The 15258-nt window shown below is 41.9% G+C and overlaps 1 protein-coding gene across 2 annotated transcripts in view; it reads right to left on the reverse strand.

The window, feature by feature from the left end:
• The window catches only part of WDPCP (WD repeat containing planar cell polarity effector), a 148202-nt gene that overhangs the window by 10541 nt on the left and 122403 nt on the right, over positions 1 to 15258 (reverse strand). For both annotated transcript variants that reach the window (XM_054290333.1, XM_054290332.1), the window contains one exon: positions 5068 to 5203. In XM_054290333.1, the coding sequence (XP_054146308.1) occupies positions 5068 to 5203 (136 nt within the window). The remainder of the gene's footprint in view (positions 1 to 5067; positions 5204 to 15258) is intronic.

The following is a 15258-nucleotide window of genomic DNA, read 5'->3' on the forward strand; positions in this document are numbered from 1 at the left end:
GCCTTGGATTCTGCCGAGACCCGCAAATTGCTTTTTCGGCTGCCAAATTACCATAACCCTTCTATTTTTATATTTTAAAAGAGCTTAAAACCCTCCATCCTCTTTGGATGTGTCTTTAAAATTGACCAGTACTGGGAGGATTTCATGTATATCCAAAGGCTTAGAAGAAGATGTTACCTCTACTGAGCTTCTAGTTTTACAGTCAACAGACATGAAAAGCCCAGCAGGGATAAAAGGAACTTAACCAGTTCAGTCTAATGCATATAAATCTACCTAAGAGCTCAAGGCACTGGAAGTACTCAATGCACTACATTTATCTGAGTCTAAGATACAGAAATGGGTCTTCAGCCCACATGCCACATGTCCCATTTTGATGCCAAGTTAATATGAATTAAGAGACTGAGATGAATAAACAAGGTCAGTCTGGGCTGGGCCAAGTTGAATCAATGTAAAATAATTGTCAGTATTTTCTGTCAGCAAGGCTGGTTTATCTTGGCTCAGGATTCTCAGTGCTATAGATTATAAAATGTTTTCAGTGGAACAGTTGGCAGACATTTTATTGATTTTTCTTTGTTTTGTGAATGCTGGAAAAATTTCCATTAAGTATACATGCCATTCATGTGATGAAGCCAAATTGCTTTTTCAAACTTTTCTTTCTTCAAGTGTGCTAATGCATTAATACATTAGCAATCTAATTTAATCAAGAGGACCTTTGTGTGGAATCAAGAGGCCATGGAACACACCTTGATGCATCTTGAGCACTTATGGGCTAAGAAGAGTTAATTTTGTATTTTCAAGGTGCAGTGTGCACACTGACTGATTAATTTGCCCCTCTGAATTTGGTAATGCACTATCTCAGTTTTACAGATGTAGAAATTAAGAGTGCAACTTTGCACAAAGCCATCTATATCTGCCTGCTGTTGCATTCTTGAGGCACATGAAGCTCCTGGGCTGAGCAGTGGCAAAGAATGAGAAGGAAGAGAAGAAAGAGAAGGAAAGAGAGGGAAGGCTGCATCAGCCAGGCAGGAACAGCACTGGATCCAGCTGAGCTGCTGGATCCCACTTCTGACATGAATTTCCTCCACCACATCACCACATCCCTGCATCACACCCATTAACAGTTGATTTGGAACTGAAAACTGCTCAGGCAGATAGAGCAGCTGGTAGGATTACACCTGAATCTGGCAGATGCTATCCCTCAACCTATATTCCTGCTATTTTATGACTGGGTTTGCTTCCTGGTTAGAGAGGACTTTTGAAACAGGTAGAAGCCATAACAGTGATGAATGCTTACTTTATTTGCACAGAACAGTCAGGCAGGAGTAAGAAATCCATTTAATGTTTGTTTTTTTTTTTAATGTGACATACAAAAGGGGATGCTGTGGGATAACTCTAATTCCCTCCCTCTATGCTGATTTAATAACCAACATAAAGAAATGAAAGATGCTGTTAGAACTTCCTAAGGTTTGGTCAGTGATGCTACAGATTCAAAATATACAGACATGCTCATGAGATTAAATAAAAACTTTGTAGAGAAGTAGGAATGTGTGTATTTTTAAGGACATAACCAACAAGAAAGTTTTATGGTAAAAATCACTGTGATGATAAGCACTTTTTCCTCCTATCCTAATCACTTGTATTAAAATAATAGCCTAATTAAAATGGGAGTAGTTCTGGTTTGGGGAATGGGGACTAGGTAGATGGATAATGAGCTAAAACCCCCTCCAACCCAGCTTCACACACTTGCAACAAATGGAAGATACTAAAGCCCACAACACATTATGGTAAGGAAAGAGAATGAGACACTGATGGGGAGGAAACCCACACTGCAGCTACCAAGGCCAGTGGCAGAGGAGTGAGTGCCGTCACAGCTCTGTGTGACTCTGGTGCCAGACTCTGCCATGGTCCCAGGCACTCTCTGGTTGACCCATCAGAAATGAGCTGTCTCACAGGCAGCTGATCAGCTCCTTTGTGTGGCTGAGAGGATCAGCATGCTACCTTGGTCCTCTGAACAGCAGAATTCAGAATATCCTCCTCAAGTGCCAGCTTCTGCTGCAGGGTTATGCTGATCAAAATGTTTTCATAAACAGATAACAAAAGTAATGGGAGGACAGGAACTTCCAGGCTAAAACATAGCTGACACTTGGAAGGACAGAAGGCAATGGTCAATGCCAAACGTAAGCCAGAGGTGAGATTTTTATCTTATAAAATTATTCACTGGACTGTGCATTGCTGGTGGTGTTTAACTGTCCTTTTTATGTTAGAGTGAAAGAAAACAGGGAGCAAATGAATTGCTGCTTTCTGTAATGTTGTCCTGAAATCTTTACTGCCCATAATTTTTTGTGTGTGTACAGCTCAGGAAGCTGACTACAGCTCTCCACTGGCAGCAACACCACTGCTGCTTCCATAAAACATCATGGAGATAAATCAAGAATAAGTTCTTAAAGAAATAAACCCTTGAGATTGTTTTATGAATTACTATTTTGTTTCCAGCCTCTTCTGCCTGTTTTCTGTCCCTGTCTTCATCCCAGATTATGGCTTTCCTGGTTAAGCAAAGGAGATGATGATGTGAAGAGTTAGTTGAAGTGATTTTTTAATCATGCAGCCTGATAACTGGGCTCCAGTTACACATATGCAGATGTCAAACTCCCTGAAGGGCATCAGAAACAAGGTGTGTTAGGCAAGTGAAACATAAGTGTCTTCAGTTAGTCTTCACAGGGCCCTTGCTCATGACTTCTACCTAGATGTCACTCATGAGATATGCCCCAGCTGTCCCAAGAGCTGAAATACAAGGAAGAAAGAAATACGTGCTGGAGATGAGCTTCAAAAAATTGAGTGAAATGCAGATTTGGGACAGCATCTGGGACTGATAGGGGTAGATGTGTTAGAAATGCAGTAATGTAGTGATTGGTGTGACTAGCTGGTACAAAGATGTAAAGCCAAGGCAGATAACAAGGGACTCTGAAAGAACAGCCATTGGATACTCTTGCTGAACAGCTGCAAAGTCCTGGTGTAGTCTCTTACAGGAACTTAAAGAACCACTGCTACCCAGAAGAAGCCAAATACAAACCCAGAAGTCTCTGGTAATGCTGGAGTATCTCGGACAGAGAGATGAAACACTGCAATGATCGCAGAACAGAGAACAGCCCTATTTGTGTAGGGTCCCAGCACTAAAACTTCCTTTCTTTATAGAGATTCCTTCACATGAAGAAGTCTGATGCAGACTTGGCAGCAGATGCATTGTAGAAGAGCAACTCTGGGAAACTGGAGGCAAACCAAGCCACAGCTGGGTGCTTGTAGCCACCTGTGGCTTTCTTCAGGCACAGGGAAGAAGTTGTTGGAGTCACCTGTGCCTCAGCAGGTGACCTTCCCACCTGGCTGGTGTTGTCACAGGGAGTGCCTTTGAAACTAAATTCTTGTTGGCAGGCTTTGAGCAGCTGTGGCCAGCCAGGAGAGCCATGACAAGTTTCCTTCCATGGCTTTGTAAGCGGCCACCAAAATCTCCAGCCTCTCCCGTCAGAGGTCAGCGGCATCTCCAGGCGTCTGCAGGTGGAGGAGCTGATGCACGGGTGGGAGCTTGCTTTATGCTCTCCAACCAAAAGCCTTGGGAAATCCCAGCCATTTATGCAGCTTTGATGACTACAAGGAGCCACTCCTGAGGCTCAGCAACTCATGGTGACCCACCTGGGTAGGTGCAGGTCAGGTGGGGAGCCCAGGAGTCGGGGCAAAGTTGAGCTCTCAGCCTCTCCCCAGACGCCTGACGAAGGCAGACATGGGACTGCCAGAGCTGGGTGAGTCATAGCAACCTCCAGAAGGAAAAGGGTGAGCAAAAGGGAGGGAGGACAGCGTGTTTATACCTTGGGATCACAGGTGTGTTGGGTGTAGTCTCGGCTCTGGTGTGCTGCTAAAGGAACTCCTTTTATTGGAGCACTTGGAGCCCTCTGGAGACAACGCAGCCTCCAGCATGGAGACTGTCTTTAGAATTTGCCCATATCAGTACAGTGGTATCTTTATCCCAAAAGCTAAGAAGGAATGACTGTGCACTGTTTTTTTAAAGCCAGGCCCACCTCCAAACCCATTATCCTGAAAGTTGTAGGCAATGTATAAAATAAATACTTCACTCATGGTGTGTAGCTAGTAAAATGAATATAACACTGCATACTGAAAAAACTCAACACCCCCATGTGAGGGGAGACAGAAAACTAGCTAACATACAGATTTCCAGAAAGAGAAGGAAAGAAGAGAATGGAGAAAGAAGAAAATGAACCATGTGTTCAGCACAGTTATATACAAATGGCTGGGATGAATGTAATGTGGAACTTCAATGTCAAACTCACACCAGATTTACTAAAAACATTGCTACAGACAGTAGGCATAGAAAATAAAAAGAAGTCTATATCCTACACATTTATATACTCACTGGGAACAAATAACTGTTTTTTTTTCTTTTCTATCAAGAATGCACAAAGAAAAATAACATAAACAAATGCTTTTTGAATCTTTGCAGAAGAACTGTTTCTTTTTAATTTCCTATCCCTTGCAAGGCGGTGTGCAGGTTCACCAGCAAGGGAAGTGCTGGAAAAAAAATCCCAATTATCAGAACTGTTGTTTCTCTCATAGTGAAGTTCAAGGCTTTAATCAGCTTCAGAAGAAGGGCACTCTCAAAAGATCTTCCCAGGGATTTTGATTACAGGCTAGTGATTTGCTTACAGGGATCTCTAAAGATCATGTCAGGTTTTTAAAAGTTCTGTTTATTACCTGCAACTGTTAATTTGCTGTGTTTTCATTGCTGTATTTCTCTTTTCTACACATTCAGCAAGCAAGGCTGCCTTTGCACAGATGATTTAATTTGAAAATGGTTGTGTTAGTGTGGGTTAAAAGCTTGCAAACTCTGTGTTTCTGGAGATTTCATTGTGTCTATGCCGTGTCCTCTGAGCTTCTAGGTTTTTCTTAGTTTTTAGTGAGTTAATGTTTTATTGCGTTTACAGTCATGATGCAGACAACAACTGCAGTTGACAGAAAGGTTCAAAATATCAAACATACATTTTGAAACCATTCACAGCTCACCTGTGGGAGCAGCTCTGTGTTGGTGGTCTGTCAGCAGGGCCGGGAACAGGTGGGTTGCACTCTCCTTCCTGCTCTGGAGATTGGTCAGGGAAAGCTTCACAAGATGGGTCTTCTTCATCTGACTGCCCCAGAAGTTCTGTTAAGATGGATGAAGATATGATATCACACTTACTTCATCTGAAAGTTCTAATCAAGCTGCCAGCTGTTTGCCTTGGATGCCCATAAGGACAAGGGTGTCCTCTCTTGCAGGGGATCAAACTGAATGGAAACCCACATGCTTCCACAGCTTTCACCTTTGGCTTTTCCCTTGAAAAGGAGGCCAAGTAGCCAATGACCACCACCAAGAAACAGAGCCAAGAGTTTTTGAAAGACACAGACAGAGTGTGCATTGGCTGTAAATAGCAAGAAGGAAATGCATTCTCTACATTGTCAACTACAGAAGGTTCAGTTGGCTGCCAAAGGCTGCTGCATGAGCCATAGGGATCAAAGTCTTATCAATTGGACTAGTTCCCCAGAGGAGTATGTGTAACTCCTTCCTATAAAAAGAAAGACTTCCCTTAGCTTTGTTTTAAAATATTTTGGTTCACAATTAAGGCCTGAAGTCTTCAGTAGGTGAAACATGAGTATCCAATCCACAAGTTCCAGTCTGAGCCCTGTGGTAACAGAAATTCTTTAAAACTATCTGAACCACTTAAAAATATAGAGGAGGAATTGCATATTCTAGGTGGGAGACATAAAATAAATAAATAAAAAATTTAATCAAACCGCAGGCTAGCAGAGTTTGGATTAAGGAAAAAAATCCTGTTACAGATAAAAACTTTAAAAGATTTTTCTCAAAATCATAAGACCCTTTTGCATTTTTTCCTCCTCTAATCCTGTTCTTCTCCCCTTGTTCTCTGCCTTCTTGGATCCTGTATAAGCTGATCTGCAGGATATCCGTGGTGGCACCATGGGCAGTGGGAGGATATAACAGCCTGGCAAGGGTTGCCACACTGTTGGGTTTACATTTCGTCTGGAGACCCAGAACGCTCGCTGGCTTAGGAGGGCAAATCTGCTCATAGGCCTTTCTGAACATCTGAGTCTTAAAAATCCAATGCCGTGGGAGTGCTGTGGACTATTTCTACTCTTCATGCCACCTAAATACCACTGGCATCTGTGGTGGGAGGGAGGGTGAAGTGTAGCAAGGTTTGGCTTTCCCAGGTAGCTCATGTCTGTCTGTGCTGCTGGTTCCCACATCTTCAACCATTCCCCAATGTGGGGAATGGTTGAAAATGGCCAACTCGGTTGAAGGGAGCGCACCTCAAGCATGCACACCACACTACAATAAATAAAGGTGCTAAACCAGCACTGGTGCAATTTCTCCTCCATCTTGAAAAAAAGAATCCAAAAAGAAATAAAAGCAGAGGAGAAAACAAGTGTATGGGCAATGCTTAACTCTCAGAAACTCAAATCCAGGGCTAGTAAGGGAGGTTTCTCTGGAGCTGTCTTCTTGGAGCCTTGCAGAATGAGAAGCCAAAAGAATGACAGGTACAGTATTGAGAAGTTATAAATGTTTGTGAGAAGCTGCTTTTCATATACATGAAGAGCTCTGGGAAAGGGCTTAAACAGAATTCCTGTTGATGGAGGAAAAAACATAATTAGACAAAATCCACCACAGGTCTTGTGGCACAAACTTTGACAGCCTCTGCTCTGGACCACAAGTCTCACTGCTGTGTTCCCACCTGGAATAGTCTTTGGTCCTCAAGAGCCTCCCTCTTCACTTGGCCAGAGGTGGTTAAGAAACAGACTGTTAAACCTTTGAATTTGCAAAATGTCAAAGCTCAGATGTACAGTCTGTACATTACAGCATCTGTAATTAATTTTTCTTTTCTCCTTTTTTATTTTTCCACTTAGTAACAACTAAGGCCTACATAATTTACCCCCTTAAAGCTACCAACTTTCACCAATATATGATGTCCATTACTTCTCGAGCCACTGCTTCTGGGGGTGGGGACATACCAGAGCATAAAACTCTGAGAGATGCTGAAAGAGGAGTGTGTATTGAGAAAGGAAACATATTAGAACTGGGTCAGCTTTTTCTTGATCTCTTTCCATCACACTGCTGGTCTGTATTTTCTTGTCTCTGCTGAGAACCATTGCTGAGTAAATCTCAGTCCTCACACCAACCACTTCAGTGTAACTCAGGCATGTGCTCCAGGTGGTACCCAGCAGCTTTATAATGTGGAGTGGGCTACAATTTGGATTTATAGAGTCCTTGGGTGCCATATTTCTAATATATGAATGCTGTGAGCAATTAATTACAGCATGGCCAGTGACTGATATTTTGTGCTGTGGGTGTAGCCCAGCTACACCTCATGGAAAACAGAGCAGTCTGTCATCTGCAAGCACAAAACCAGGGGAAGAACAGGGTTCTTACCCACAGGAGTGCAAATAGATTTCTCTGCACTTTCATATCTAAAATAAATATCTGATATGTTAAAATAGTTATGAGCATTGAACCTATTGTGGTCTGAGGATACAGCTGCAGTGTGGATGCCAGGAGTGGTTCAAAGCCACAAAACCAGATATGAGCTATAGAGTAAAGAAATAAATATTTTTGTTGTGGGACATGGACTCTGCTCCCTGTGAGAAGTGCTAAAGCAGGAAAAACAAATGCACAAGGAACACTGTTTAAACAACACAGCCCTTCCCAAACTAGAGGCAACATATCCCACTTTGAATTAGAAAGGGAAGGATTTTGGCAACAATGCCACAGAGATGAGGGCTCTGGCTAGGATTTGGTGCTTGATAGAGACCTGACTTTGTACTAGCACTGGGGAGATCATAAGTTTCACCTAAGATTTTGTATTAAGGCAATCCAAGATATTCCTTTGCCTTCTTGCACAATAAACTCTTGCTGTTTAAATTCTAAACTACTATTTGCTTACTTAACATGTTACGATCTGGGAATTTCAATCTGAATTTGAATTTCAAAAATTTGAGAATTGGTATTGTGCTAATGTTGTGGTTTCATCATGAAAGTAATTTACCAGATGCAAGAATATGAAACTTTCATGCTAAAATCTTTAAAAAAAATCCTATTTGTTGTGATCAATATTGGGATAGCATTGTGTACACCCAAACATACAATGACCCAATGCATATTCTACATTTCCAAAATTAAGTGGTAATTGCTATTGCTACATCCCACACCTGTCTGAAAGAGCCAAATATCTTTCTTTACAAGTCCACTGAAAGTTCTCCTATGCTTTAATGAGCAGGATGCTCTCTGGGTGCATGCAGGTGATGTGATATCACGCCTTCCCTGCCCACACATCTGTCATTATTTAAACATATCTATTCTCTTTTGAATCTGAGTCTGCAAATCAGAAGCTGTTTCCATTCTCCAGGATCCTGCACTGGACTTCCAGGGATAAAAACGCATTTTAAAACGTGCAAATCTGCGGTAAAACGTAAATCTCCTTTTAATATTGTTTACAAAATTGACAGCTCTACTTAACAGCAGCCATTAAATTATTTACAAAGTAGCAGCTGCTCTTGTAGCAGCCTTTTTTGGGCGTGAAAAATAAACTAGTTGATAAGTGAGAGATAAGCCATTTGACTTCCTCTTTGTGTGCCTGGCATGGTGTGCAGAGCCAATTCTGTATAATCTGATGTTTACAGAGCAATCCTCGTGTACGACCTCCTTAGGCAACAGGGACACAAGAAGCCTTTAAAACGCTGAAGCAAGCATTTAATCAGAACTCTTCATGCTGATCTCTGAAAAATTCAATAAGTTCAAAAAAATGTAACTCTTTCTAAAGATAAAATATCACTTTTTTGCTTCAGGTATTGCAAATATATCCCAATGAACTCCCAGTGAACCACACAGACTTCAGCCACACTGCTGTTTTACTAAAAAAAAAAAGAGGTAAATAGCGTTTTTCTGAGAGAAACTAATCAAGGGTCTGAAGAAACGCAAATAGTTCATTCAAGTGAGTGCTATAAAACTGTAGACCTTATTAACAATCACACTTTCTTTCTCTTAGACATTTAAACAAAATTAATTTCTTTACTTGAACACATAATTTTATGGAAATAAATTAGTATTTTCTCTTATTAGGCAAAGACCTTTTTGTAATTAAGTATTTTTTTTTTACCTGTTGAAAGCAAGCTGTCATGATTGTATGATATTCTGGGGATTTTTTTAAAGGCAGATAACTGCTGCAGAAGGCATGAGATTGAGCATAATTTCACACATTATCAAGTTATGATAACTTAATTTTATCCCAGGTTTTCTCAAACTACATAAAGCTATTTCTAAAACCACTGCATAAAATTCTTCTGGCATCAAAATCATTGGGAACTTCCATTGCTGATTTGAGTGTGGTCAGCTCTTTTTTTTGGCTACAATTGTTCTCCCAAAAAATGTCTTTCTAAATAAACATATTCTAATAAAATTGTTTTGTTTCAACAAATTCCTGCAGGGAAACCACAGAGCTTTGTTTGTGAGTGTGGAAAAATGTAACTCTAAACTTCTTCACTTTTTCTGGGCTAGTTTTCCATGGATTTTTATTTTCAGATTATTTTTGTGTTGTTTTGTTAATTCCCAAGGCTGACATGTTTGCATTTGACAAATACAAATTGTCGAAATATTGGTTTTGTAGTACTTCTAAAATGCATTGAGAACAGCTGTTACTGTTTAGAGAGCTGGATAAGATTATTCCTGAAATTAAATCTGAATATCTCCCAGTTCTGTTGTTGAACAATTTGATGCCTGAGAAGATAAGGCACTTCAATCACTACCAGTAGAATCAATCCTTAATAGTAGCATAACATGTCATTATTTCACTACTTGTGTAGTAGAGGTATTAGCAGCAGTAAAAATGTTTTAGTGGGTGTGCCAGGAAATTTAGGAATTAATATAAAAGTTATGTGATAAAACTAAAGAAGAAGCTAACATTTATAAACAACGGCTTTGTTTTCTTGCTTTTTTGGTAGTGTAGACAGTTACACTTTACTTAGCAGCTTTCTGCAGCTTGTTGTGAAATCTGGTTTTAAAACTTTCTGCAAATGGAAACGCTGAGTCTTTACTAGCATTGGTTGAGATTTCCATCTCTACTACTCCTTTGCTCTGCTAGAATCATACATAAAATTAAGCTAACCGCTACATAGCCTGAATAGTTAATTTTATATCTCCCTGGAGCCTAAGTAATCAGTTCCTTAGGAACTACCCCAGTAGTGCCAATATTAATTAATTAAAAAAACAAAAAAAAAAGAGAAAGGTGTAAAAGGTGTGTCTTACAGGGTGATCCAGATGTGGTAGTACCAAGCTGTAGTGAGTTTCCAGCTGGAAGGGACTGAACAACCAAGAATTTGCCTCAATTCCAGCCCGTCTCACTTCAAAGGCTTGCCTGGTGTCTCAGCAATAGAGATGCTGCACCTCTAGATGTTATCAGGTTTCCCAGCCCGTGTGAAGTTTGCCGGGCAATCCCGGCAGTGGGTGAGCGGCTCTCCCCTCCCTGTGGATGCCTGTGAACCAGCTGGAGTGCCAGGATGAGCAACCTACAGCTGCTACTGCTCAGCAATTACAGCAGGGACGACAATCCTGGAGACTAGGCAATGTCTTTGTTTGGTAAGTGATGCTTTAGACATGGTCTTTATTTTCCATTTTTTCTTTTTTCCTTTTCTTTTTTTTCTTTTTTTTTTTTTTTTTTGTGTTTTAAATTTTAGGTGACTGTCTAGAAATAGCTGTTCTAAAACAAATCTGTGGAAGAGCTGCTGGCGAGCAGAGACACTGCCATTGTTTGGGGTGAAGGCTGCAGCAGTGGAAATGTGGGCACGTGCTCCCGAGCATCCCAGCGAAAGCGCTCAGGGAAGATCTCATTATTCATAAGTGATGCTCCAGAGGCTCCACAGAGGCAGGAGCGCCTCTGGCATTGCAAGCCCCAACCCACAACGGGCAGAGCCGGCAGTGCCGAACCTGCGTGTTCCTTCAGCTGCTCTCCGTGCGTGGGGCACACCCTCTGCTTGGCACTGCCAGCTCAGGGACACAGCTCCTCCACTCCCGCTCCTGCCCTTCAGGCAGCCGGAGCAGGGAGAAGTGCCGGCCAGACCGGAGGCAGGTAGGCTCCGGGGAGAAGAAAACCATTTCAAGGGGTTAATTGAAAAAGACAAATCTGCAAACACGAGATGCAGAATGGGAGCCTGCAAATGAATGCTGCCAGCTGGAAGCTGGCCAAACTGATAAAGCAGAAAAGAAATTGAGGGTTAAATGTTTTGGATGCTGAAGGCTTGGAGTTCAAAGAGGAGCTCAAGGAAACTCCCAGCCACCGAGTCCATACAAAAGAGGCTCTAGGCAAACACAAGCCTTCTGCTGGATGGCTTTATCCTAAACAGTTTCCAAAAGGCAGTGGTTCAAATGAATGGTTAAGGGATATCTCTCAGCATCTGGGAGCTCTTTTACAAGGAAAGATGATGCCCACAGGTGAGCTATGGCTGAGGGGCAAAAGGAGTTGCTTTCCACAGGGAAGAGGATGAGAAGTGCATCTGCTCACGTTGGGTTGGAAGAACAATGTGTAACTGTGGATCTATTTTCATTCCTTGGTAGAAAAGGCAGAAAGGAGCTTGTCCTGAAGGCCAGGAGTTGATGGCAAGGCTGGAGGTCACTCTGCCTTCCCAGGAGCACCAGCTCCTGTCCACATCAGGAGTGGAGTGCTGATGGCAACCTATTTTCCACCAGTTATATAAAGACTGCAGGATTGAAATAGAAATTTTTGCCTAAATCCCAGGAAGAAAACACCTTGAATTTTTTTTTTTTTTAATATCTGGTTTACATCTGGTTGTCCATGTGGTGGATTGGGAGCAGGGAAACCACCTTCTTCCACTCAGGATCAGGAAGCTGGACTCAAAACAGAGGATGGGACAACTGGTGATGCGCTTCTCTGATAGAACACTCTCTGTGCCAGCCCCTCCTCTCATGGTTTGGTGACAAAGATCCTGCATTTCCAATACTGTCCCTCCCCTGTGCAACCAGCTGCCTTGGCACCTCAGAAACCCTTTTCTTTAAAATCAGCTCCTAGTGCAAGAATTGTATTTATGGATGGGAAAGTAGTATTCAGACTTTTTGAGCAGGTGCATAGCTATGCCACAGCATTGGAGCAAGGCTAGAGTTCAAGAGTTAGGTAATTGTATCTCTCTCAAAAAGGAATTGCCTCAGACCAGTTAATTTGTCAAGATAACGAATTGCAGCAATTCTCCTCATTTGGAGCTGGGCCACTAACACTGATCTGAACTGTATTTAAACTCTTGATGACAGAGACTGAAAAAGATATTGCAATACTGGAGGTACAGGTTCCTAAAGCAAAACTGCATGTACAGCTAGGGCTGAGAGGCAGCAAGGGCATGCGAGTACACATCCTGCACATCCCTTAGATATGAAGAAATTCCCTGGGGCACCGACTCTGGTGCCTGGGCAGGCAGAGTTCATCTTGAATCTTTGGGAGTGATTGAGGTCCAAAAAGGATAATGTAGTACCCATCAAGTCTCAGTTTCTGCAATATGAGATAACACAAGGAGAATTTTTACCTCCCCCCCTTCCAAATAAAGAAACATACCCCAAAAATACTAATTTGAAAACTTTCTGGTAGCAGCAATAAAAACTCCTCTGAGGGCCTGATGCTGTGATTCCCAAGGCATTGTGTTCTGTCATGCATGTCAAGTATGGTTGCTGCCATAATTTTCTGTGCCACAGCAGGCATGAACAAGTTTGGAGGAGTAAAAAAGCAGAAGAAAGCTTCAGTGAAAACACAGGCTTAAGCCAATGACTGTCCCATTTCTGATGAAAGTTAAGTAGACAGCACCAGGTAAAATGAAATTATGTATGTTCTTGTGTCAGACCTTCTCCTCTGGCTGCCAGGCATTCCTTCCTCCACAAGAGAGACATGGACCAGAAAAAATCCTGTACATTGACTCAGGGAAACTGAAAGGAATCTCTGACTCCTGCCTTGCACTGGCACACCCTCTCCATGAAAACAATGGATGGAAAACTAAATTGGTTGTTAATTCTGTGACTTTGTCTGTGCCTTAAAAAGCATCAACATGAGAAATTAGACAGATTATTTCAGAATATTTCTGCTCAATAGACTACTTGGGAATGAAATTACTTTCTTTCTTATGTTATTCAGAATAATCATTCTCTACCTCTAAGTGCACTTAACTTAGAAAAGCAAAGTGGCTCTTATTTTGGAATAAGTGCATCCACAGGCAGAGTTCTTTCCAAATAGCTAATCTGGTCATTGCCACATGTAAACAATTTATGTAAACATAAATTGATGAGGATGGTAAAGAACTCATACAGGTATGGCCTGGGACTCCTTACTCAATTTGCAAGCACTTACTTAGACATATCTTCCTCAGGGCTATTATGGTGATCAACCGACCTTACAGAGAGCTAGGTTCAATTTAAACAACAGTCATATGTTTGAAAAAGAAATGAGCTTTTGGAAACTGCTGTCCCCTAAGTTCCAAGTCTATTTTACTTCGGTTGATCCTCACTTTTAAATATCTGTCAAGTGGTAATCTAGGATTTAGTAGATCTCAGAATTGCTGATTGCCCAAAGGGTTGGGTCTAAGGCTGGTAGGGGGTGGAGGTGAAGTGTGTGCAGCCTCTTCTAGAGCAGGTGAGTGGCTGCTGAAGGGTGACTCTACATTGCCTGCAGCTGCTTTCTTGGCTTTGGCTAAAGCAGACACGTCTTACTGTGTGCAGACTGCAAAGAGAGGCTTAAATGCTAAGGAGGAAAGTTTGGAAAGGACAGATCTTTGCAAGGTGGGTTTTCATCTGGTGCACCCTGTTGGGTGCTTATCTCTTTTTCTTCCCAAGACTTTGCTGCTGCTCCAGTGCTCCTGGGAAGAAAGGGCCACCTCAGACTGGAAATCATGTGTTTGCCATGGCTTAGTGCGTGTGTCCACATGGTGTGGCAGCAGCAAGAGCCATATGGGAGATGCAAAGTGACCTAGATCAGCATTCCTAATTCCTGCAGCCATGCTACCTGTCCAGTGCAAGTGATGTGAACCAAATACCAGTAACATTAGAGACTGACCTTGTTTTCTTGGAGAAACTCGTGTAAAAATGGATATAACAACACTCTTGACACTTACCTCACAGGATGTTGTGAAGCTTAATTAAATGTGTGCAAAAGCATTTTGAGATCCTTAGATGAAAGAAGTTTTTATAAATGCAAATTATAATAATTACGGCCAGTAACCACCATCAACTACTGAAACAATTAATTCAGGTTGCCACAGGCCATCACAACAACGTGTGCAAAGAGGAATCAGCCATTTAATGACATATATGTTGCGTGAGAACTCAAAGCCTTAAAAATACTGTAAACAAAGAGGAAAAAACTAGACACTCAGGGCTTGCCTCTGAGGGTGCTGTTGGTGGAAGTTTCCTCGATTATTTCTGTCACCTCCGTGTTTGTTTGGGATTTGTCCCCAGAAAGAGCCCACCTTGAAGATTGCATTGCTGGGATCATTTTATGTCCCTACGATTTTTAAATTTAATGTGGCAAGAAAACTGAAAATGACTGCAAACACCTTGGCTTACAAAAATTTGCAAATACCTGAATATAACTCTGGTTTTGGTTAATTCTCCCTTCACCCGGACCCCCCCTCCCCCCAGCCCCAGCCCAGCCCACTTACAGCATGGCAGAATAGACTTTGGCTACAGGGCATTATCCAGCTGACTTTCCAAGAGGGAAAACAAAAGCCAAGCAATCAAGATGTGTCTGGCCAAATACTTAAAGGCCCAGTGCACACATTTAGTTGACAACTGACTGAAATCTGAACCATTTTGTTCAGCTTTTCTTGTTGCTTCAAAACTGATTTGGACTTAAATAGCTAAAACTTACAGGTGTTTAAATGCTCTCCCTTGTCAGCAGAGCAGCCTCATCAGATATGGTCTGAGGATGCAGTCAGACTGGAAGAGATATCGAAAGACCCCACAGGTGAATCCCAAAGAGCAGGCTAGCCCACCTGTGGCCCTCAGGCTTATTTTGCTTGCCTTTAAAGACGAAAATTCAGAGAAGTAGGAGTTACTAAGCACCCAACTTACCAAAGCAATTAGGCTAAATGCACTGCAGCTAGAAATTTAAGCAATGCACTGAATTTAATTTGACAATTCATGGATGTGAAATTGAAAGCTTTAAC

Source organism: Melozone crissalis, unplaced genomic scaffold (genome assembly GCF_028551555.1).
Source record: "Melozone crissalis strain CALT ecotype California unplaced genomic scaffold, PUWL_Pcris_2 ptg000081l_1, whole genome shotgun sequence".
Lineage (NCBI taxonomy): Eukaryota > Metazoa > Chordata > Aves > Passeriformes > Passerellidae > Melozone > Melozone crissalis.